Raw genomic sequence first — 24952 nt, forward strand, 5'->3', positions numbered from 1 at the left:
GAGGAGACTCCATGCCATCTCCACAGCCTCTTGTAAGAAGGCGCTTGGACGGACACACTCACCCCCTCCGTTCCTCATCCCTGTCATGGATAATGACTTCGCTGACAGCTGTTACAGGGCCCAAGGTTGACAGCACAAAGAAAGAGTAGCTTGACCCAAAGGCAGGAGTGAATGGAGAGGAGCCATCAAGGGCTGTTGAATCCATGTCCCTTAAATTCATGCCAAGGAGGAAGTGAGCTGGGAGTCCACTCTCTCCCAACTCAGCTCCTGTCCACCGGCAGCAGCCTGCCAAGCCACAGCTTTTCCTGGTCACCTCCTCTGGCGGAAGGTCCTGCCCAGCCTGGGCTTTCTTGTCCTTGGCCTCTTCCTCTGCCCCCTGCTCTGTCAGCCAGACCCCCCGCCGGTCTGCCTTAGGATTCCCTTCTCCCACCTTTTTCTCTGTCCCATCTTCTCTGCCTCCTAATCACTTCACACAGTCCCCCAAATGGTACTCCCCTGCCTCCTAGTTATAAGCTGGAAAGGCTTTGGGTTCCCCAATACTTGGTCTTTTTTTTAAAAACAAACAAACAAATGTGACCTTTAGTCCTTGTAACTCTTCAGGATTCTGGTGGAATTTACAGGTAGGGAAATCAAGGCTTAAAAGAAGACCAGTGGCTTGCATGAGACCTTGCAGCCAGGACATAGCCCAGGTGGCTTGTCTGGCTCCAAATTCTCAGTTACATGGTCCACCTCACTGCTGGCCCCAGTACAGTCACAACCGTCTGGCTGTGTTTGGTCAGTTTTCGTGAGCATACATGATGGCGGTCGCCTAAGCTTTTATAACGGAGCTGAAAAATTCCTAACTCCTAGGATTTTTGCTAGACCCTTTCTAGGTTTAGATGTTTGTACACACAGACATTATTGCCCTCAGTATCCAGTAGGTTGACCTGCTCTCCTGATTCGTAGCCTGGGAGCAATAGGCTCCAGCATCCAGGTGTGCAGGGGTCATGCTGTCTAGGCTTGTGCGGCTGTGACGTTACAGCAAAGCGTGCCTGTGTTATTGGTCTAGAACCTGCCACGAGCCAGGAACCACACCAAGTATTGCCCTCAAGTTATCTCTAAGCTCCTCCCTCCTTCACTCATTCAACAGGAGAGGACCCTCCCATGCTCCTCTCCTCTCAAGGCAGGGAGCGCTTCTTCCTGAGCACTCATGGGAATTCCCGGGAGGCCCACTGACAGCCCCTGCAGTGGGCGCGGGCAGGAAGTAGCCTGTCCCATGGGCGTCGAGCTGTGGGCTGGGCACCGGCACCTCCTCCCACCGAGAATTCCCAGCAACGCTGCTGCACGAAGGTCTCACTCTCCCTAGTGCTGGGTGCGACTCAGTTTCAGAGGTCTGAGCAGGGGGCTGGAGGTGGGGACCAGAGCATCACGGTGGCCTCACAGCACATGGTGAGCTCCAGTCCCCCTGGGCAAGGGAGGGATTCCACACCCACAAAAAGATGATGCCGAAGGAACAAAGCAACAAGCACCACAAAGAACTCTACCAATATGGCTGCATTCCAGATGAACACATCGCTTGATTTTTTTTTTTTTTTTTTTTTTTTTGCAGGGGACAAAAGACGCTGCTCATAAGCTCTTGTTAGAAATATTAAGGAGGCGAAACTGCTGTCTCCTGGGTAACGGTTTCTCTCTCCGTATTCCCTGGAGCCCTTGGACTATCCTGGCATGCCCTTTACTTCACATGATTGCTGCCAGAATCCCTTATGACAGACAGAAGGGGCTCAGCGCTCAGCAGTGTGTCTGCAGGGTGATGGGCATGAGGAGCTAGTCTCCTTGGATCCCGGCTGCTGCTCCTTTCCTTCTTGGAGTTGACGTGGCAGCAGATGGGCTGCAGACATGTCCCAGGGGAAGGGTGCCTGGAGCCGCAGGCTGGGTCCCTGGGTGGGGGCAGAGGACAATATGGATGCTGCGTGAAAGTGGGTGGGGACTTGGGGAAATGCAGTATCATTGTCTAAGGGCGCCGTTGGAGAAGGTTCCCTCCTGTGGCTCTGCAGGAAGCATGGGGAAGCCACAGGCCTGAGACTTTGATGGAGGAGCAGTTCCACTTTATTTCCTTGGACCTTCTGCTGAGGCTGTCCTTTGGGGACCTGCCCTCCACCCCGTTGCTGTCTGTGTTTCCTTCTGGCTTGCTTTCTCCTGGGATGCTAAATTATGAGACTATCAGGCATACACATGACAGTGGAAATGGCTGATGTGAACGGACAGATCCTCAGGGTGGTGGGGGCTCAGGAGAAAACCTTATTGGTCATTTCTATCATCACAGTTTCCCTTGGAGCAATGGCTGCCATTTGATGTTTTTCTGAAGCATTGCATGGCTGCAGTAGGGGATATTTTGGGCAAACTGTCCTCAGATCACAAATGGAGCCCTGCATCTTGGAGAATGGAGACATGATTTAGGGAACAAGATTTCAGAAATCAGCTCCACTGCCTCCCCTCGTGTCCATCAAGCAGCTTCACCAGGGTCCTTCCTGGACACAAGAATAGACAGTGCTTCTCCCCCTCCTCTCTTGTCCTGGTCCCAACATACTGGATGGAGAAGGAGACCCAGAAGCACCAGAGTGAGAGGAGGAGAAAAAGGAGGGGTGGGAGTGGGGGTTTTGTTTGATCTGGATGAGAGAAAAGGTGTATGAATCTTTAAAGTAAAATTTACATACTGAGAAATGTATAGGCTTAAGAGTATAATTGAATGAATTTTCCAAAGGAATATATCATCATAATCAAAAGCCCAGGCAAGATGTAGTACATGTCCATGTTTCCTCTTGCATTGATTGCCACTTGTTATCACCCCCAGAGGCAGCCACTTCTCCCTGCAATTTCTCCCTCCATGGTGCAGTTTTATTTTTTTCTAGAAGTTTCTATTTTTCTTGCATCTGCTCTGCGCATGCAACAATTCATCTGTATTGCTCTAAGCACACAGCAAGTCGTTCTTGTTTTTATTGCTGGGTCATATTCAATCGATTAGATATACCATGATTTTTAATCCATTTTCTTATTGATATTGATAGACATTTAGATGTTTTCCACTTTGTGACTATTATGAACAGAGCTGCTAAGAACATTTTTGTATAAATCTTTTTGTAGACATATATTCTCACTCTTAGGTAAATACCTACAAGTGGAATTGCAGGTAGTTATGCATTTAACTTTTAACTCCCAGTGTTCCAAAGAGATCTAACCGTTTTACACACCCAGCAATGAAGTGTGGGAGTTCTAGTGGCTCCACACTCTTGTCGACATTTGGTGGTGTCAGATGTTTATTTGTTTTGAGTGACTGTATCATTACAGTGACATGGTGAATATCTTCGTGGTTTTAATTTGCATTTTTCTGATGACTGAAGGTGGTGAATGCCTTTTGATGTGCTCATTGGCATCTGTCTTTCATGCAGCATCTGATTAAGGCTTATGCCCAGAGGGAAGCAAAAGATGAGTAAATCTGCCCAGAATGCCGCCAAAGGCTGGGAAGTTTTGAAAGCCTATAATAGAACATGTTTGAAAGTTAATGGTTACAGATGAGTGGAACTACTTCCAGATGATAGGCAGTTTATACACACATATAAATCAGTCAATAAGGGAGAGGTAATCTTAGCATCCTTTGCACAATGCTTGGTTTGGGGCCCCGGCTCTGACACTGTCCCTGCCAAAGCACTGGCCCTCTCTGAGCCTCAGTTTTCTCATCTCGTGATGGGGGATGACCAAGTCCTGCAGACCTAAGATGATCGTAGGAAAAAAAACACCTGCTAACACTCAGGAGTGCATTCAACTACAGACAGTAAGTCCTCCAGTGGGGGTGGCTCCTCTTCCTTCAATCTTCCTTAAGATGTGTTGAACTCCTGGCATATAAATTGTTTTTCGTTTAGTTGATCCAACACAACCAGTCCAAAAAAGCAAAGCTGTGTGCTTTTCATTCATGGGTCCCATGAAGGAAGCAAGTTGTCCTGGTTTTCATTTAAATCAAGACAGCCATAGACCAGAAAAAGACCATGTCTTCCTTCTTCCTACTGGAAGGGTGAATCGAGCACTCGTCTGAGCTGTGGAAAGAGCGGCTGTTTTCTGGGTGACATATCCAAGCCTGTGAACCTTGCTTCTCATGCAGTAAAACCCTTGTTAACAGCTGGAGGCTGTGGGGTAGGGGAAGGAGCCCAAGCTTCCTGCTCAGATACCGACCCGACAGTGGCTGCGTTTCCTGTTGTGATCATTGGTGTGCAGTCAGTCCTCCACATCCATGGGTTCTGCATCTGCACTGTCAGCCAACCAGGGATTGAAGCTGTTAAGCCAATTGCATCTGTCCTGCCTGAACACAGAATTTTATTGCTTGTCATTATTCCCTAAAAAGCACAGACCCTATCTTTGACATGGTGCTAGGTATTGTAGGTCATCTAGATATGATCTAAAGTCCATGGGAGAATGTGTGTCAAAAGCTGTGCCGCTTTATAGAAGGGACTTGAGCATTGCGGACCTTGGTGTCCTCAGGGGCCTGGAACCACAGCCCTGCAGATCATTAGTGCTTTGTTTACGTCTCCCCGGATTTCAATCGGCTGGGTCAGAACTCGAAAAGAATCGTGCGATGGTTTTCTTCCATGATGTCTGTTCCCACTTGAGATAATTAGCTGCTTCCCCTCATCTCACTCTGGCTCATGAATTGTTCTTCATTTAGTTGATCTGACACAACCAGCCCCCAAAAGCAAAGCTGTGTGCTTTTCATGAATAAGTCCCATGAAGGAAGTGAGTTGTTCCGGCTTTCATTTAAATCAAGACAGCTATAGACAAGAAAAAGAATCTGGACTCAACAAATTCTTCTCTCATTTTAATTATCTCAGAGTAAGAATGGAAGGGTCGAGGGGAGGAATCTGGTAATAAATAGGGCGAGGCTGGCGGGCCGGCCGCCAGTGTGCACAGGTAACTTTACTGGAACTTTTCTTTTTGGGAAAACCTCTTCAAAAGCTTCCAGATGAAAGGACTGATATCCCTTTCTGTGTGTTGGATTCTGAATTCTGAAGCTTGCTGGTTGGAAGGAAGCACACATAATTTTTTTTTTTTTAAATCCCAGGAACTCAGAGACTCAAAGGTTTTAAAGTCCTATGCCCACGGAGAATTGCCGACTAAAAGGGGCAGAGCAGAGCTGGGTCCCTAGGTGTGGGGACCATTGTCATAAGAGTAAGAAAATGAAATGGCTCTGTATGTAGGTCAACGACCCCCTCTCTACCGGGAGGTAAAAAAAAATTAAGGATGACCTAAAATCTACTATGTATAAAAAGATTCCAGAGAAAGTAGCTCTTTCTTGTCAAAGTGATAATGTTTATACTCCCCAAAGCCAGACCTCCTCGGAGTCTAACTTTAGGGGGACTCTTTAAAGCTGAAAAGCCTGGTCGGACCCTCAAGTCCTTTCTGACATCTATTAACTTTTCATCCTTCAAGGTAGTTGGCTGCGTTATTGTAGAGGTGTTCAATGGAACCTGCCAGCGTTTTCCGTTGTGATCATTGGTGTGGAGGGTTCTAAGTCAGCTGCTTCTTAGCGCTGGTGAACTTCTGGCTTCTCCATCACTTAACTTTTCCCCCATAGTGAAGATTTGAATGAGTCAAGACTCCCAAATTAAACCGTCAAAGGGAAAGATTCACAGAGAGAGATTTAGATGAGAAAACGGGACAGAAAAGAAGAGGAGGAAAGAGAGGAAGACAGAAGGAGATTAAAAAAAAAGAAACCACTCTAATACAAAGACGTTTCAAAGGCCTTATTAAACAATGTCCTAGACCTGTATGATTTTTTTTGAAAAGCCAACTGAAGCCAGAAAATTAGTTTTTATTGCCCAGTTATGGGATGAGTAGCTCCCATGGTCTGCTCCTGGTCACAGCTCTTCATGATGTCCACGTGTCAGACTCTTGGTTTCTCCCGAGGGCTGCTGTCAGGATTCACAGTGTTTTGTGCTCTGCGTAGCTACTGCCTTCTCATTTCTTAGCAAAAAGCAACATTTTTTTTCTAATAAAAATAAAATAGAACCCCTTCTTATTTAAGAATTGTTTCAGATTTACAGAAGAGTTGGGATGATAGGACAGAGAGTTGCTGCACATCCTTCACCCAGCTTCCCCTGAAGTTAACTTGTTATATTAGAGGGTACATTTGTCAAAATTAAGAACTTTGGTGTAGTACAGCAAACTGAACAGCCCCCCCAAAGGGCCCCCAGGCTCCCAGGAGCAGTAAAGGGAGCAGGCAGAAGCTGGTGAGCTCTCAAGTTGGAGGTGGATCTGCACTCCTAGGGAGCAGAGGCAGCTGGAAGGCGGAGGGCTGAGTACTGGAGAAGAGAAGAATTTGCAGAGGGGCCCCTTGGGTATTGAGTACTGATTACTGTGTGCCTATGAGGAACAGCCTTGAAAGGGTTAGGGGAGAGTGCCTGTAGAGTGCACAGGCCTGTTTCCACAACCAGAGCATAAAACCTCACAACCAATGAGGCATGCACTGGAGCCTTAAGAAAATGCTGTCCAGGAGTGGAGAAAAAATCCACCTCTGTTAAATCCTGCTCTCATCCTGCCTAGCAGAGATTAAAGGCAAGATCCAAAAGGATCAAATTATTTCCAAGTAAGTTTACCTCCCAAAGTAAAGAGTATTGATAGAAATACAAAAATATCCAGTACCCAGTGAAATAAAGAGAAACAAAATCAACCAAAGTGACCCTGAAGTGACACAGATAGGGACACTGAAGCAGAGTTACAAGTGTCCTCATATGGGTGGGAGGCTAGAGGAAAGGCGGAGCGAGTGAAGTACACATGAGGGATATGGAAAAGACCCAAGACTGGACTTCTAAGGTTGAAACTACAGCATCTAAGATGAAAAGTACACTAGTCGGGGTTCCTGGTACATCAGGGGTTTTAGAAGGAAAGATAAATCAGCCCCAGAGGGATAAAAAGACTGCACAAGATAACAGAGCTCCAGTAAACTGTGGAAAGACTTCAAGAGGCACGGTGTGCACACCATGATCAGTGCTCCAAGGCCCTGGTGGAGAGAAGGAGTGGGTATAAAAGAAGGGGAAGAAATAATTGCCAACAGTTTTCTGAATTTGATGAAAAGTACAAATCAACAGATGAAAGAAAATCACATCAAGACACATCCTTAGCAAATGCTTAAATCAGTGAAAAGTAGAAAATCTTACAGCCAGGGAAAGGATACATTAGGTACAAAGAAGTACAGATAAGGAGGACAGCAGATTTCTCATTGAAAAACAAAACAACCAAGTTAGAAGTCAGTGGAGTCATGTGTCTGCAGTACAGAAAGAAGAAGAGGAGGAGGAGGAGGAGGGAGAGGGAAAAGGAGGGGGAAGTCAAGAAAAACCAAACTGTCACTCCAGAATTCTCTAGCTGGCAAAAACACCTTTCAAACATTCAGGTGAAACAGTATTTTTCAAAAATACAGATCTGAAAGCATTCACCACCAGCAGACTTTCAGTGCCAGAAACACTAAGGAAAGTTCTTTAAGCAGAAAGAAAACTATTCCAGAAGAAATGCTGGATCAACAAAAAGCAATGAAGGCGCTGGAAATGCTAACTACAGGGCTAGAAATAAAAAACCTTTTTTTCTTATTATGTCAATATATTTAAAAGATAATTGACCATTTAAACAAAATAATAACAATATATTGTGGGACTTAAATGTAGAAGTGAAATGTATGATACCCATAGCACAAAGGCCAGGAAGAGACATGGAAGTATACTATCACATGACTTTTACACTATACATGAACATCACTGAGGGCAGACTGTGATAAGGAAAGAGGTATACTGAAAACCCTAAAGGAATCACTATGCTAACACAACAAAATGCTATATTTAATAAGCAAAAAGGAGACAAAATGGAATTATGAAAAATACTTCTAAGTTTAGAAGGCAAAAAAAGATGATAAAGAGAGCAAAGAATAGATGAACCAAATAGGGAAAAAAAGCAGAAGGTTTACTTTGAACCTAACATATCAAAATTACATTAAATGTAAGTGATATAAACATGAAATTAAAAAGCAAAGACTGTCAGATTACACATAAAAAGGCAAGATCCAATGATGATCTTACCACAAGAGGCTGACTTAAAAAAGAACACACATAAGTTCAAAGTGAAAGGCTGGTATGGCTGGCAGCTTCTGGCCTAGTCTCCTAGCGATCAGGCCATGAATACCTTCCAGTGTTCATCTCTTGAGTCTCTCTCTTTGAATGTGGGTGGGACCTTTGACTTGCTTCTAGCTGATAGAAAATGGCAAAAGTGATAGGGAGTCATTCTGTGAGTAGATTACAGAAGACCATAACTCCCATCTCACTAGCAAATCTCTCTATTGTCTTCTCAGCTCACATGCTTTGATGAAGCAAGTTGCAATATTACAGAGTCCCACATGGCAAGGGGTATAATTTCCATGTTTTGTCTCTCCAAAATTTACATGGACAGCTAATCCTCAATGCAGTAGTATTAAGTGGGTGGGTGGGTTCTAGGAAGTGATTAGGCCAGGAGGGTTCTGTCCTCATGGATAGAATTAACATCCTTATAAAAAGGTTTGAGAGAGCAAGTCCATTCCTTCCATCTCTTCAACCCTTTCTGCCAGAAGGCCCCATCTTAGAAGCAGTGAGCAGTCTTCACCAGCTACTGAATCTGCTGGCACCTTGACCTTGGACTTTTCAGCCTCCAGAAATGTGAGCAATAAACTCCTATTATTTATAAGTGACTTAGTCTATGGAATTTTGTTATAGCAGCAGGAATGGCCAGCAACAGTGTTACGGTTTAGATACTAGGTGCCCCCAAAAGATCATGTGTGAGACAATGCAAGAGCAGTCAGAAGTGAAATCATAGGGTTTTGAAAGCCTTAACCAATCAATTAAATCAGCGTGTTAATCCACTTGAATGGATTAAATGGCTGGTGGTCACTGTAGGCAAGGAGGGTGTGGCTGGAGGAGGTGCTTCGGTGTATATATTTTGTCTGTGGTGAGGGAAGGTCTCTCTCTGTTTTCTGGAGCATGTTCTAAGCTGCTCTCCTCCACCACACCCTTCTTCTTCCTGCCTCATCTTGTGTCCAGAGCAATGAGCTGGCCGTCTATGGACTGAGACTTCTGAAACTGTGATACCCATATAAACTTTTCCTTCTCTAAAATCGTTCTTGTCAGGCCTTTTGGTCACAGCATAAAATAAATAATTAAATAAAAAGCTGACTAAAATGACAGAAAGGAACTGAAGACAGTTTTCAACCAATGTCAGCCAGGAGCTGAGACCCTTAGTCCAACAGTACCTGAGAAGCTGAATTCTGCCAGTAACCACAGAGGTTTGGTAGCAAATTCCCAGTTGACAATTCAGATGAGACTGTAGGCCTTGTATCACCAAGCATGCAGTCCTGTGAGACCCAGAAGCAGAAGATCTAGCAAAACCATGGCCAAATGCCAGAAACTGTGAGGTAAGAAGTGTGTGTTGTTTTGAGTCTCTGCATTTGTGCTAATTTATGACACAGCAATAGATTTCTGATGCAGATGCAAAAAGGCATACCATGCTGCAAATAATCTAAAGAAAGCTATATTAATACAGACTATGTCTTTTAATATCAAGGTGATTTTAGGCTGAAGAATACTACTAGAGATTAAGAATACCATTTCATAATGATAAAGATGTCCATTCTTGCTGGGCATGGTGGTGCACACCTGTAATCCCAGTGCTTGGGAGGCTGAGGCAGGAAAATCACAAGTTCAAAGCCAGCCTTAGCAATTTAGCCAGGCCCTAAGAAAGTTAGCGAGACCATGTCTCAAAATAAAACGTAAAAAGGGCTGGGGATGTGGCTTAATGACTAAGCTCCCCTGGGTTAAATGCCTAGTATCAGAAGAAAAAAGTGTTCATTCTTCAAGAGGACGTAGCAATGCTAACCACTTGTGTACCTGATAATAGTACTTCAAAATACTTGAAGCAAAAACTGATAGAACGATGAGGAAAAAGAGATCAATCAACAATTATAGTCACAGAGTTTAACACTGTTTTTAAAAATAACTTGTAAAACAAGTATGAAGAATGTCATGAATAGTCAGTCAGGTTCTGTACTGCTGTGACCAAAATATGTGACAGGAACAACTTAGAGGAGGAAAGGCTTATTTTGGCTCATGGTTTCAGAGGTTTCAGTTCATAGATGGCAGACTCTCTTGCTCTGGGCCCAAGTGAGGGAAGCTATGCCCTTGATGGCAGCCAGGAAGCAGTCCACCCAATAACTGCAGATGCACACACATTATTTTGTAGTGTACATGGAACATTTACCATGATACAACCTGTTCTAGAATGTAAAGAAGTCTCAGTCAATTTATAAGGAGTAAAGTCATACAAAGTAAGTTCTGTAAACACAATGATTAAACTAGAAATAGAAAGATATCTGGAAAGATATATGAAAAATTCCCAAGTATTTGGAAACTAAAAGCACACTTTAACCCAGGATTCAAATTAAAAAGAAAATCAAAAGGAAATTTAGAAAGTCTTTTGAACTGACTAAAACTAAAAGCACAACATAGGAACATCTGTGAGCTTCAGAAAATAGTATGGAAGGATCATATGTACAACTAAAATCCTACATCCCCAAATAAGAAAATTCTCAAATCAATGACATTTGCATCTTCCTTAAGAAATTAGAAAAAGATGAGCAAATGAAGGCCAATATATAGATAGATAGATAGATAGATAGATAGATAGATAGATATAGACAGGAAAGTAAAAGAGATCTAGTGGAAATCAATGAAACAAAACTGAGAAAACTAATAGAGAAAATCAATGAAACCAAAGACAAGACTGTGTGTGGGGGATGTGAATTCCAATTGCATGAGATAGAGAGGTGATATTGCTATAGATTCTGCAGCTATTAAAAGAATAACAAGGATCAACTTTATGCCAATAAATTCAAAACTTAGTTGAAAGAGATAAATCTCTTATAAGAGACAGATTGAAAGCTCTCTGAAAAAGAAAGGAAGAAACTGTGTAGTTCTCCACCTAGCAAAGGACTTGAATCCATAGTTAGAAACTTGTCACAAAGAAAATGCCTACCCAGATGGCTTCACGAAGAACTGTACCAAACATTAAGGGACAACTGCAGGTCTTCCAGAAAATAGGAGGGAACACTTCTGAGGCCAGCATTACTCTGACACCAAAACCAGACAGGCATTACAAGAAAACCATAGACCAATATCTTTCATGAAAATATATACACATGTGAAAAATTATAACAAATCAAATCCAACATCATGTACATATGTGTATTTACATATGTATGAAGCTAATACTTTGTGACCAAGTATGGTTTATTCCAGGAATGCAAGGTTGGTTTGACATTTGAAAATCAAATCAATGTAAATCATTATAATTAACAGATGAAAAATTATGTCACATCATCTCTGTATATGTAAGAAAATCATTTAATAAAACTTGATATCTACTCATAATACAAACCTTCAGCAAAGAAGAAATAAAGAGGAGTGTTCTATCTTTGAAAAGGAGAATCTATAAAGCCTTTACATCTAATATCATACACAATGGAGGAGACATTCAATGCTTTCCTCTAAGGTCAGAACAAGGAGAACTGTCTGCCCTAGCCACCTCTACTCAACATGCCACTGGAGGAAAACAGGAAAGGACATCTGTATGGCAAAAGAAGTAAAAGTGTTTATTTGAAGATGATATATTTCCTACAGAAAAATTTATTTCCTATGTAAAAATCCCACAGAGTTTATAAAAAGCTACCAGAACAATGAGTGAGTTTAGTTAGTTTGCAGGATAAAAGGTTAAGACACAAATATGTTATTTTGGATTCATATAATAGCTACACATAGTCCAAAGCTGGAATAAAAATATTATGAACAATATTATGATTCCAATATAAGATGACTAGGGAACAATCTCACAAAGTATTTGCAAGTCTTGGGCACTGAAAACTAAAACACAGCTGAGAGAAGCTATAGGACCTAAATATATGGAGGGATGCATCGGACCCATGGGTTACCAGTCTCAATATTTTTATGATGTCAGTACTCCCCAGATTGATTTAATTCATAGCTATCCCAGTGAAAACCCAGTTAGCTATTTTGAAGAAAATGACCAACTGTATTTAATACTTAATATTCATATGAGCATGCAAATGAGCTAGATTAGCCAAACTACTGAAAAGGAAGAATGGCCCTGAGAATTATACTCTTGACTTCAAGGTTTATTAAGAAGCTTCAGTATTCAAGACAATGTGGGATTGGTGTCAAAATTCCCAGATGGATCAGTGAACTAGAGGAGAGATGGGGGGTGACTCTTCCATTGCCCTCTGACCCCCCTATCGTCCCTGGAAGGCTGTCGTGAGACAGATTCCTGTTGTCTCTTGGGTTCTGATGAGCTGCGGGCCTTCCTGCCTCACCCCTTCAGAACAGAGCTGTGGACCCTAAACTGCAAAGCCCAGGTCTAGACTTGGATCTCAGCCCTGGGGCAGCCTTCCACCCACATTGCCACCATCCAGCCCCCTTTGCTTGGATGTCATCATCTCTGGTGTGTGGGACGGAGTAAGGACCATGAGGAGCTGGCACCTCTAGCTAGTCTTTCACTGTTCACACAAAAAGCGGTTCCTGGCGTCTTGTGTATAATTGAGAAGACCGTTCAGAATGAAACCCACACGTATGGAGTCAATTGGTTTTTGACAAAAGTACAAAGGGAACAGAGTGAAGAAAGTAAAGGGTTTTTGACAAATGGTCAAACTCTGTACACCCCGCTGGATATGCAGTTTTGGACCAGCTGGACACCCATAGGCAAAAACAAGCCAAACACACGCTTCACCCCATACCTCACTCTATAAGATCCAGAAATCAACTCCCAATGGAGCACAGCCATTGTTCTGGAGCAGCCCAGTTCTGCTGTGTGAGGACCAGCCCCAAGATGTTGTCACATGTGGAGAGTGGTGACAGTGACTGGGAGACCAGTGTCTGAGATTGGGGTCCCTGATGACTTCATGGCTGTGGTATGCCACCAAGTATACTTGGTGACTGGGAAAGTTTCTGTGCAAAGGCATAGGATGCCTGGTTGCTATGGAGATGTCCTCCATGCTAGAGTCTTATCAGTCTCGACCTTATTCTCAGGCAGGGCAGCTCCTGGGAATGAGAGAACTTCCTTGCTGAGATAGCCACAGCATTTGACCAGCTTTGCTGCTCCTGAATCTGCCTGAGAATTAGCAACTTCAAACAATGGACTTTCTTGAGCTACCAAGGCTCCTAACTTTGCACATTGCAACTGTAGCATATAACTGAGGAAGTAGCTGCATACTATTGCTAACTCTGTAACTTTCATGAATACAAAGAAAAACCACCTGGATAGTCTTTAGTCTGATTTAGAGACATATAAAGATTGCTGGTGTAATTCTTTAGATCTGCTTCTCCATCAGAGAGCAGCACTCCACCCGACCCCAGTGTTTTATCTTCAAGGTCTGCATGTGTTGACTCTTTATTTCTTCCAATCTCCCATCACTCTTTGGGGCAAGCTGCTAGTTCGGCCTTGCTCATCACGGCAGTCGAGGCTGAAGGGAAAAGGCAGGTAGATCCAGGATTGCACAGAATGCAGTTTATTGGGGGACTGACTTAACACTTGGATTCCTGCAATATGAGTCACCAAAGGGACATATTTATGGGTGAGGACAAAAGTGACTTTATCCTTGATCCTGTTTTATCTTAGGCTAATATTAAAGCTCCAGGCATATCCCTGGAGCCAGGGTCTGGTTATAAAGCTCCATATACAACTCTAGTGTTTTTGTCTATTTATAGTTGAATGGGAAACTGCAGGAAAAATAGGCTACCTTGGGCCATCATGGCAGAAGTGCCTCAATATGACTGCCATCATGTCAAGCTGAATGCACACAGACTTAAATCTTAAAATGTAAAATAATGAAACTCATAGAAGAAAAAAGGAGAAACTCTTTGTGAGCTTCTTGGGTTATGCAAAAAGTTTTTAAATACAACCCCTAAAAGAAAAAAAAATGGATACATTGGATTCAAAATGAAGAATTTCTGTTCTTCAAAAGACACTGTTCAGAGAAGAAAATAAAAAACCAGAAACTAGGAGATGATATTTGTTCATCACATATGTAACAAGGGGACTTTTATCTAAAATATATGAAGAAATCTGAAAAATCAATTAAAAAACCCAAACAACTCAATTTTAAAAATGGGTAAGAGATTTGAACAGACACTTCACCTAGTAAGACACACGGATGGTAAGTAATTAAACTGAAAGAGACTGAATATCACTAGTCATCAGGGAACACCAACCCAAACCACAAAGAGCTACTTCTATACCCCTGTTAGAGTGTCTGCAGTTAGTGGCTGACCACACTAAGAACTGGTGAGGATGGGAAGCAGACCCCAGACATGGGCGGTGGGAGTGTAAAGGGCACTATGGAAATTAGTGTGGCAGTTCCTTAAAAAGAATCTTCTGAATCCTGTCACATGTTCCACCCATTCCAATCCTGTGTATTTATCCAAAAGAAATAAAAGTTCATGCCCATACAGAGGGTTAGTAGCCATTTTATTTGTAATAGCTGGAAACTGGAAATGATCAAATGTATTTTAGCTGTAAATGGATAAGCACAGTAGTACAGCCACACCATGGAACAGTACTCCAAGATAAACCGGAAGGAGCTATAGATACACACCATGACACTGATGAGTCTCAGAATAATTATGTCGAAAGAAGGCAGACAGAAAAAAGAGCATAATCCATTAATACAAAATTCTAGAAATTGATAAAAAAAAATTGCTGAAAATTGCAGAAAGCAGCTCAGTGGGTGGATGGGAGACAGAGTGTGGGGCCTAGGAACTTTTGGTGAGGTGGATGGGTTCACCACCTGCAGGAAGGCGACGGTTAGCGAATGTGTACCTGTGCCCACATTTGCCAAAGCCAGAACCCTGTTTCTTTCGCTCACTCTCCAGAGTGGTGGGGGTCTGAGTCCCGAGTCCCCACGCTGAACCGGGGACTCTTCTTTGGTGGCGCCCCTGCCTCCGTGCCCAGGAGCCCAGCAGTCCTGTTGCCCGCTGCCCTTGCCCTCCGGGTGCAGGAGACCTGTGTAATGAGGGCAGTTGGTGGGGGAACAGCAGGGCGACACGACCACTCTGCCTGGATGATTTCATTTGATCCTCACACCAAGGAGGCAAGCCCATAGTCAGAACCTAAGCCGGGGACGGGAATACTGGAGTAAAAGCAAGGTCAACGCTAAGCGATGCCAGAGGGACACTGAGCCAAGTCCTGTGCAGTGACACTGGGCCCCGCCGCCTCTGCCGAGACACTGCGGTCCCCGAGTGGAGGACGCTGTCGGGGACTGCGGTGTGGGCCGCGAACCCGGCGCCGCACAGCCTGGGCGGGGGCGAGGCCCGCACGGCTCCGCTTCCCGCGGGCCTCGGAAGCCCCCGCCCGAGGAGCTAACCATTTATGTCACACTGTGACAATTATTCTGCATAAAATTATCATTAAAAACCCTAATTTTTCAGCCCCCAACCCCGCCAGCGGCCTTTTAGCATTCTCCAGCGCGCGTCTGCGGGCGCGATCAGCGCGCTCATTACCGCGGCGTGGCGCCTCCCCGCGCTCGCAATCAAGCGCTAATTAACGCGCCCGGGGGCCGGCGGCGGGGCGGGGCCTGGGGGCGGGGCCAGTGCGCGCCTGGGGCCAAGTCTGGGGTCCAGGGTCAGGGGTCCTGGATCTGGGATGTGGGACCGGAGCTGGGGAAGGGGCCCCGGCGTATTCGGGTCCGGGGACTGGCGGCCGAGGGCGCGTCCCGGCCCAGGGTCGGAGTCCGGGAGGAGTCCCGAGGCCGGGTCCTAGGTGTGGCTGGAGTCCGGGGCCGCGGCTGTCCCCCACCCAGGAGCTCTTACCCGAGCGAGGCGGTCGTGCGGCACAGGTGCAGGGGCGCCAAGCCCTCGGCGCTGGGAAGGTCCGGGTCGGCGCCGTGCTGTAGTAGCAGCCGGGCGCAGGCCGTGTGGTCCCCGAGGCAGGCCTCATGCAGGGGCCCGCGGCCTCCAGGGCTGGCGTCGGGGTGAGCGCCGCGGGAGAGCAGGTGTCGCACGCAGGCGGTGTGGCCATGGGCTGCTGCGATGCACAGGGGCGTGGTGAGCTCCCGCTTGTACTCCAGGGTCCAGAGGCCTGGAAAGAGGTGGGTAAGGTGTGAAATGATGGGGTTGGGTGGGGAGCCTATGGGGCCACGCTACACTAAGGCGAGAGAAGCAGAAGACAATTGCTTGGCGGTAGGTACCAGGTGCACATGCAGGGGACACACCCGACAGTATAGAGGGACAGAGAGCTGTGAGACACACTGAGCAAGACCGAGGTGGAGACAGGGAAGAGAGAGAGAAGGAAAGGTTGGGAAGGGTACAGCTGAAACCGAAAGGTTGTGGGGTAGCTGGGAAGGAAGAGGCTTTCCAAATATGGGGTTGACTGAGAAAGCTGGTAAGATTCAAGTAGTCAGAAGTCCACCCCGCCGACGCAGAGGGAGAATCTAAGGGCAGAATTCACATTTTCCAGGCTCCGAATTAGGGATGACCTGAGAGAGGAGAGTGGGCAGTGGAATTTTCCAGAATTCAGCCCTATCTGGGTCAACTGCCAAACTTACCTCTTTATGATGAAGAGAAGACAAACAGACAAAACAAACTGACCCACCTCACCCAGATTGTCCAAGAAAAGCACTGGGAGAAAGTTTAGCCCCCTTGGAAGTGGCTGAGTTTTCGAAGGCCTCTTTGATGTGGCCTTCCACATTCAGCACAATTCTGGTTTGTTTCTCTGCGCTTTTGAGGGGTGTGTGTATATATAGGGTTGTTCTTTCTTGAGGGATGAATGGAGCAGGTGCTATACATTTCACTTCTCTGAAAACTTTGGTGCTTTCAAAAAGCCCGTGGAAGGTTGTTAGCAGCCAGGAGCACTCGTGGAAATGGGGGGAGGTGTCCCTGGTGAATACACATCAAGGATTTCTCATGGCAGGAAGGCCTTCTGATAATGATGGGAGAATCAATACCATGGCCGTAATGAGCTGCAGAGGAGGCCCTTTTTGCAGGCCACTGCCTTCCCAAGACCCATGCTGAGCAGTTTTGAAAGACCACTCATTAATTACCTCCCATGTGTGGTGCACAGTTTCAGCCTGCCCCTTGGCCCAAGGGCCCAGCCTGGAGCTGTTGCCCCCTCAGGTGGGGGAGGCAGGGGCCTGTTGTCCCTGGTGTGAAGTGATGGTGACCACAGGCCCAGGGCTAGGGTCCTGCATGGGATTTAGCTGCCTTTCCCACTGATTTCTGAGTCAGACTTGAAGAGGGCAGGATGGAGGTAGTCCTAATGACAGCAGTACTCTACATTCCTGCACGGGCCCACTCTTGGTTCTTTGATTGCATTTATTTTCCAGAGACATGAAGTCTGTTTACTGACTTTTGCAGGACATGCTAAGTTCCCAACTCTTCCCCATCAGCTCTGTTCACCCATCCTTGATTCCTGAGTTTCTCCTTAGACTGATGGAAATGCCATGGGTGGGTTTCTGACTCAGCCAGAGGTAGGGACAGCACCTTCCCCAGGTCCTGAAAGAGAACGAGGAGCTTCCAGTAGGCCAAGAGAGCCTGGATTCTAGGGCAGCCCTCTCAGAAGAAAGTCTGAGTTAGCTTCGCATAATTCCCTGACCCTGTTGGTCTCCCACCAGGACGAACATGGATTGAAGATTCTCACTGTGCACTCCCCATGCCAACTGCTCCTGGGACTGTGGGCTGCAGGAGTTGGCCACTGTGAACCTACAGCCTGTACCCAGAGCACACCCTTCCTCAGAGCTGCCATGGGGGGCTGGAACTGGCCACCAGGAAGTCTTTGTGCAGGAGAGTGCAGAGCAGGTGCACTGTTCAGCCAGGGCTATTTCTGCTTCAGGGAAGTTGGAGAGCTGGGCCCAAGAGCTTGGGGTCCAGGCTGCCCCATCTTCCCTCCCTTCCCAGTGTGCACAGAGCCTCAGGCCAGTGCTAAGTCTCTGGGCTGCATTTCCCATCCCTTCTTTGTTGGCAGGCTGTGCCTTCGGTTGGGCAGCTGTGCCACAGAAAGCGGCAGAGCTTAGGGGCAGGGAGGTTACTGAGGAAAATAGAACCCAGACTTTGAATTCAGACATGTAAGAGATGGGTTAAAATTAGCATCTATTTGAAATTTGAGGCTTGAGCATATGAGTAAGTGCAGGGCCAGGAATCATGTGACTAAAAAGATACAGGTGGCATCCATGTGTGGTGGTGCTCACCTGCTACCCCACTTATCTGAGAGGCTGAGGCAGGAGGATCAAATTCTAATCTGGGGAATTCAGTGAAACCCTGCCTCAAGATAAAACATAAATAGGGCTGTGGTATAGCTTAGTGGTAGAGAGCTTGTCTGGCATGCTCAAGGCCTTGGGTTTAATCCCCAGCCTGCAAAATAACACAAACATGGCTCAAGTATTGAAGCAGGTGGCATTCTTGGTTCGGGGCAGGGGCAGGTGAAGGAGAGGGTCCTGGAGAGGCTCAGCTGGGAGGCAGTGAGCCTGATGCAATGGCGCCTGCCTTCCCTGCAGCCCTGTCTCCTCATGTGGGTTAGGGCTGCCCAGTCCTCCCAGGGTGCTCTGCTTTATCCTCTTCTCCCCTTGTGAGGTATAAACCAGATCATGCTGCGTCTCTGGACATGGACCTTCCACATTCCTTGTCTGCCAGACACTTACAGGTCAGGGGCATGGACACTGGCCCCTGGCCCAACTGGCAGCAGATTCTCAAATTCCCATGTCTGGCAGAGTTGCAGTGGATTCTAGCACATGGGCCTGGGTAGGGGGGTCCCAGTGCAACCGCCAGCCAAGAAGCCTGGATGCAGCCAGGTGGTCAGCAAGCATCTGCACATCCAGGTGGGGGGGGGAGGCTTCTCTTCCCTTGGGGGCTCGCTTGCCTGCCTGGGCCCAGGTGACCACATCCAGGCATCAAGAGTGTACTCAGACAAATGTGACACCAGGACCTGGGGTTTCATTCTCCAGCCTCCCTCGCTTCCAGGAGGAAGGTCTGCTGTGCGCCTCTTGACCTTTATGTGTGGGGTGGCTGGGGCACAGCTCTCCCTGAGGCTGTGGCAATCATGGATTCATAGAAGGGCCTTCCACAGAGCTGCATGCCAGGGGCCTGACTCTCCTCCTCTGGCTCTTGCCTCCCAGGCTGCCAAGTGTAGGGGCTGGCACATCGGCATCTAAGCCAGCTCCCTTTTCTAGGCAAGAGGCAGATGGAGCATTATCAGATGGGCATTTCTCACTGGTGGTTTTGCTTTTCTAATTGCATCTCTCATATCCCATCACCAAAACCCCACATCTTAAAACCCACAAAGACCAAATTTCGTTTACAGATGTCCTTTGCTTAGAGACTCTCCTTAAACACAGTGTCCACTTGCCCGACAAACACACGCGCCCCGTACGTTCCGAGAGTGTTAGTAGCTCCTTAGAAACACACAACTGAGCTTTAAAGGTAGAGGGTACCTGACAGCCCAAACGTAGCTGGGGATTTCACCTGCCACTCCATCTCATCCTTGCTGATCTCAAACACTATGTTGGCATCCTGGAAGAACTGGTCCATGAGAGGCTGAATGTGGTCCAGGTCTCCTGCCACCAGTGCGGCATGGTACTCCAGCTCCGGGGACCCTGCTCTAACCCGAGGCTCTTTTTCCATCTTCTGAAAGATCTGAAGCTTTCTTGTGACGGGCTCTGGCCGTCTCTCCATTACAAAGCAGTGGATTTCAGAACAAGTCTTGAGGAGGGGAAAGATGGTCTTGTAGAGTGTGAGCTATTTCTATTGTCATTACTCAATTGTCCTGCAGTTGGGGCCCGATGGTGGTATATTTATAACTCCTGTGGACTCTGATGTGATAATGGTTACTTGATAGGACCAGGGTCATGTGATCACTGAGATGCCACAGTGCTCTGCCACCCCTGTGACTCTATCTAGCTTCAGAGAAAGACACATCTGTCTATCTCAAAATTGCTCTCCGCGTGTCTGGGGAAGATGCCCAGCACACACGTTTAGCTGTGATGGACTCTTCTCTTTCATCTGCTGTTTGGGTGGATGACTCCCCAGATGCCTCTCTGCTGCTCAGAGTGTATTCTCTCATAGTTTCCACTGTCAGGAGGATGGAGCTGAAAGGCCCTCCCTTGTCGGTGTTCTCCGTGCTCAGTTTTTGAATGGCTTGGGAACTAAGAATGGTTTCCAATTTATAAATGCTTGGGCAAAAAAAAAAAAAAAAAAAAAATCAAAAGAGGACTATTTCCTGACATGTACAATGACAGGAATTCAAATTTCAGTGTCCATGAATACAGTTTACTGGATCCCCTCCGACTCATTCATATCCATGTTGTCTGCTGCTGCTTTAAACTCAGCCTGGCAGGCTTGCATAGGTTGACAGTGACAGATGGCCCACAAAACAGAACGGTTTTATTCTCCAGCTCTTTGCAGGAAAAAGTTGACTCTGGTCTTGAAGTGGAGAGAGCTAGCCAACCCCTCCCAGCAAAGGCTCATTCGTAATTCTTACTAATACACCATTAAAAAGCAGGTGAGGCCTCTTCTGCCCACTCTGCAGGGCCTCCTTCTGCTTCTTGTCTCACTCTCTGTCTCTGTGGCTGTGGCCACCAGTGAGTGGACATTTGGTCTGAGAGCTACATCAGCCCCTAAGAAGCAGGCCCAGCTGGAGCTGCAAATGACCAGGCTCTACGTGAGTGTCCCTCGGTGGGACACCAGGACTTCCCTCAGGCATCCTCTGAGGTGGCGGCGGCCTGTAGTTACTTCCAGTGTCTGAGAATATATCCCTAAATGTGCATCCTTGCTCAAGATGAGAAGTGCCACAATTAAAAAACACAAAACGAACAATTAGTTTTTTTTAAAAAAATTAATAACTAACCATATGCTGAGCATCCCTAATCTGAAAATCTAAAAATTCTCCCAAATCTGAACCTTTTTGATATGTAATTTTGGATTTTGGAGTGTTTTGGATTCGGGGTGCTCAACTAGTAAAATCTACACAGATGTTCCAAAATCTGAAAAACTCTAAAATCTCAAACACTTCTGGTCTCAAGCATTTTGTATAGGAATAGTTGTTATTTACTACAGTTTAGTTCAGGGCTTTAAATAAAGCTCTTTTCCCACCTTATATTGTAAATCAAACTATTACGCACACACACACACACACACACACACACACACACACACACACACACTTTATGGCTCTTGCTCATTTTCCCTAGGAAGTCGGTCTGTCCACATGCATCATGATAAAGGCAGGAAGAGGGTCAGGAGGGCTGTGCCTGGCTGGCCGAGGGAGGAACAGTGAGGTCTGCTGGGAGAGCTGAGCCCAGGGAGGGTGATATATCCGCCATCCATGCCCTGCCAGCAGGAGACACGGGACCCACGCATCTCGTGCCCATGTGGTGTTGCAATCCAGTAAACAGCTCAGGAGCGACAGGAAGGCAGACGTGAAGTCAAGCTGGAGAGTTCATCCAGGCAGCACTCCTTGGTCGCAGTCAAAACTCACCAACAGCCTCTTACCCCATGTCCTGTCTCTGTTCTGCACGTGGAGGCTGCCCGTGACTCCCCATCCTCTCTGAGCTCCACCAGAGCTGTGGGCCCCAGAGGGGACAGGCTCTTTATTTCTGACAGTAACCTGGTCTCTGGGCTGCCCCTTCCTGAACACCTCCAACCAAGGGAGTCCGGCAGAGGAGGGCGTGCCTTCACCCTTGGCGTGGACTGAGTCCAGGCACCACTGTGGGCACAGACCGACCCGAGGCCCAGAGGTTGCCCACAAAAGGTCAAACCCACTCCTGCGCCACAGAGGATGTGCTGGGGCGATGGGCCCTGTCTGTCTGTCTGTCTGGGTGGTCCTCAGAGGCTCATGTCGGTGAGGGACAGCCAAGCCTGGGGTCGGGCCGCCTGGACATGAGCCGTACATAGTTGCTCCGTTTTTTAGTAGCAGTGTTAGGCTCCTCGGATATTTCATTTCTCTAAGCATAGCCGTCGGGCCATTTTTTTCTACAACTGATTATTTATGATTAGATTTCTGAAAGACTTATTCAAGCACAACTGTATTATTATTATTATCAGCACCAGGGATTGAACCCAGGGGCACTTAACCACTGAGGCACATCCCATGTCCTTTTTTGTATTTTACCTAGCGACAGGGTGTCACTGAGCTGCTTAGCGCCTAGCTAAGTTGCTGAGGTTGGCTTTGAACTCATGATCCTCCTGTCTCCGCCTCCCTAGGCGCTAGGATTCCGGGGTGTGCCACCATACCTGGCTCAAGCACAACTTTAATACGACCCTGCTTGAGTTTGCATTTCACTTTAAACTGGAGGATTTTTTTTTGTACTTGATATAATTTGTCGTGGGGTATTTTAAAAAGGGATGGGGTTCTGAGGGGAGTCCAGGAGAGAGGCCACTCTGCGTCCTTCTAGGCTAAATTTAGCTTCCATGTGTTTTTGTCAACAGCTCCCTAAACATCCAAGCTTGATTTCAGGAGTGGGGAGTAGTAGTCGAGAACAGACTTGGTGCTTTGTGAGAGCTTTAAAAATAGCCCACGATGACAGCACTGCCTCATAAGTGGGGCCTGGGGGTGACTCCAAAGGCCTGGCACAGAGTTTTTTTTTTTTAAGACAAGAATAGATACACTGTTGACAATTATATTAAATAAACAAACCTGAAAGCCAACCCTTCCATTCATGTATTTGTTCAATAAACATTTATGTAATCTTTATGTTTCAGGGTAGGAGTTTTGGGGATTCAGAGGTGTAAATGGCAGTACCCCTACCAGCAAGGATCGCTCAGGAGAGAGCAGTGGCCAGGGGACCCCAATAGACAAGAGTTGGTTACTGTTCTTTCTCGCCCGCTGGGTGACATCCTTTAGGGATTCAAGTGTCACTGTTTCCTGGCCCAGTGTTCCTGGTTGGGCTCCTCCTTGCCCCCTGCACCCCAGTTTTGCCATCCATACCTTGTTGGTCAAGCTATTTTTGTGTCATTTTTATCGCCTTCATCCCTCAGCTGGTCAAACCCAGGGCCTAGCCTCAAGATGCAACTCAAGTCTTTGCTCTGCTACCCTCACTCCACAGGAAAACTCAGCTTCTTTCAAGAGTAAATATGCATCCGAAGTTGCCGGAAATTTTGAGGGAATTTTGGTGGCACATCAGGACCTGAAGGCTGGAGTTTTAGTTGTCAAATTGGAAAAGAATAGGGATTCCTCAGATTCTCGAGCTTCACATTAGCCCTGGGCAAGTCCCCTCGTGGCATTATGGAAACGATGGTTTGGGAATATTTAGAAAAGGACTGGGATCACTTGGAGCTCGGGGAGTCCCTAAGAACATGGCCAGGTGGACCAGAAGAATTGTCTCTTGTGACTTGGTTATTCACTTCCAAGGAGGGGCTGTAGCAGCCATTGTGCATATCTCAATGTTTAATGGAAAGTGTTATGAAAACTTTTGGGAGAAGTTGAAAAACGATGTGTCTTTGTGCTGAGCATTCCGTCCCACAATTATGTAGGAAGACGCTGAGTCCTAAAACTGACAGTGTGTTTACTGTGGGGAGCTGGGCCTGCAGAGCCCAGGCCTGCCCTGTTCTCGCACAGCACTCCCTTTACAGGGCCGTGTGAGGCCACATCTTAACTGCAGCAAAACACATGGGAGACAAGGAACTGATTGGCTGGTTCTAAGAAACATTTTCCCCAGTGGCAAACAGGATATGTTCCCATTAAATGCCAGGACAAGACACCTAAAGTACACAGCAGGTCGCGCCGCGGGGCCTTGTGTTTCTCCTTAAACAGGGTCATCGTGCCCCACAGGAACCAGCCTGGTGTGGGAGCTGTTGCTGTGCTGCCGCCTGCAGCCTTCCAGCCTCCTTGGCTTGGGCTGAGGAACTCTGCATTTAGATTCTTCAGGGTGCGCTTTCCATGACCTCAGGAGAGGGGATCCCAACCTCTTTCTTTGGGAAAATTTGGTTTAAAAACTCAAACTGGAGAAATAATATTCACAATGCCTCTAGAAGAGTGTCTCAAACCTCGGCCATGAGGTGGACTCGCCCATGAGCTGTAACGATGGCTGGTGCCCGGCTCTGGGGCAGGGAGGCTCTGGGGTGGTGTCAGGCTCAGCATGGCTCAGGACTGCTGGAAACTCAGGGCCGGGAACCACTGCTCCGAAAGGAAGCCACAGAGCCTGGCTTCAGCCGGACCTTGAGCACATGCAGAGTTGGGTATCAGAAAGGTGGCATGGAGCAGGACACAGTCAGGGTTCCTAAAGATGGTAACAGGCCAGAGAAAAGGGCTGAGTCCGTCCACGCCCCGATCTGACATCCAAACCTCTGACACACAGGATCCTGTTTCCTTGTGAATTTTGTGGCATAAGCTGCCGCTCCTTGCTGTGGCTTCTCCTGTTGCTCTTTCTCGATTTTTCTCTTTCTTCTTTGTAAGCTCAGAGTGTTTGGGACTGTGGGTGAGCTGATGTCGGCACCCATGTTTAGATGGCATAAATGAAGCAAGTCACGGAAGCTGCTTCACAACATGCAAAGCGTGAATGTGCAGCCAGAGAAACTGTCAGCCAGGTGTCCGCTTGGGTTCCCTCAGTCACCAAGGCCCTGGCTTGAAGACGGGAGAGTCTCCCTAGAGTTCCTGGCTTGGCCTCCACCTCTGTGTGCCTGGGGACTGTCTTCCTCCTGCTCTGCCCCATGCTGGTGCCCATGGGAGCTCCGTGGAGTTTTCTAGGTGAGCCTGTTTGTACGCTAGCCCTAACAACACGGATGAGCATGGTGAGTGGGCTGAGTGGGTTGATCACAGTCTGCACAGCCTCATCCCACCTTTCTCCAACCCGCTCGGCTTCCTCTCTCCCTGGTGCCACCATTAAAATCCTGTCCCTTTCCTTTGCAGTGTGGTTCCATGCTTTCTCAGT

General features: G+C 46.9%; 1 protein-coding gene across 2 annotated transcripts in view; it reads right to left on the reverse strand.

Moving 5' to 3' along the window:
- Positions 1 to 24952, reverse strand: part of Asb18 (ankyrin repeat and SOCS box containing 18) — a 62771-nt gene that overhangs the window by 24747 nt on the left and 13072 nt on the right. The window contains exons 2-3 of one of the 2 annotated variants that reach the window (XM_077791202.1): positions 19520 to 19642; positions 15909 to 16176 (exon numbers count right to left, since the gene is read on the reverse strand). In XM_077791202.1, the coding sequence (XP_077647328.1) occupies positions 15909 to 16176; positions 19520 to 19642 (391 nt within the window). The remainder of the gene's footprint in view (positions 1 to 15908; positions 16177 to 19519; positions 19643 to 24952) is intronic. The other variant, XM_026396013.2, reaches the window with a different exon arrangement.

The sequence above is a fragment of the Urocitellus parryii genome, chromosome 1, assembly GCF_045843805.1.
Source record: "Urocitellus parryii isolate mUroPar1 chromosome 1, mUroPar1.hap1, whole genome shotgun sequence".
Taxonomy (NCBI): Eukaryota; Metazoa; Chordata; class Mammalia; order Rodentia; family Sciuridae; genus Urocitellus; species Urocitellus parryii.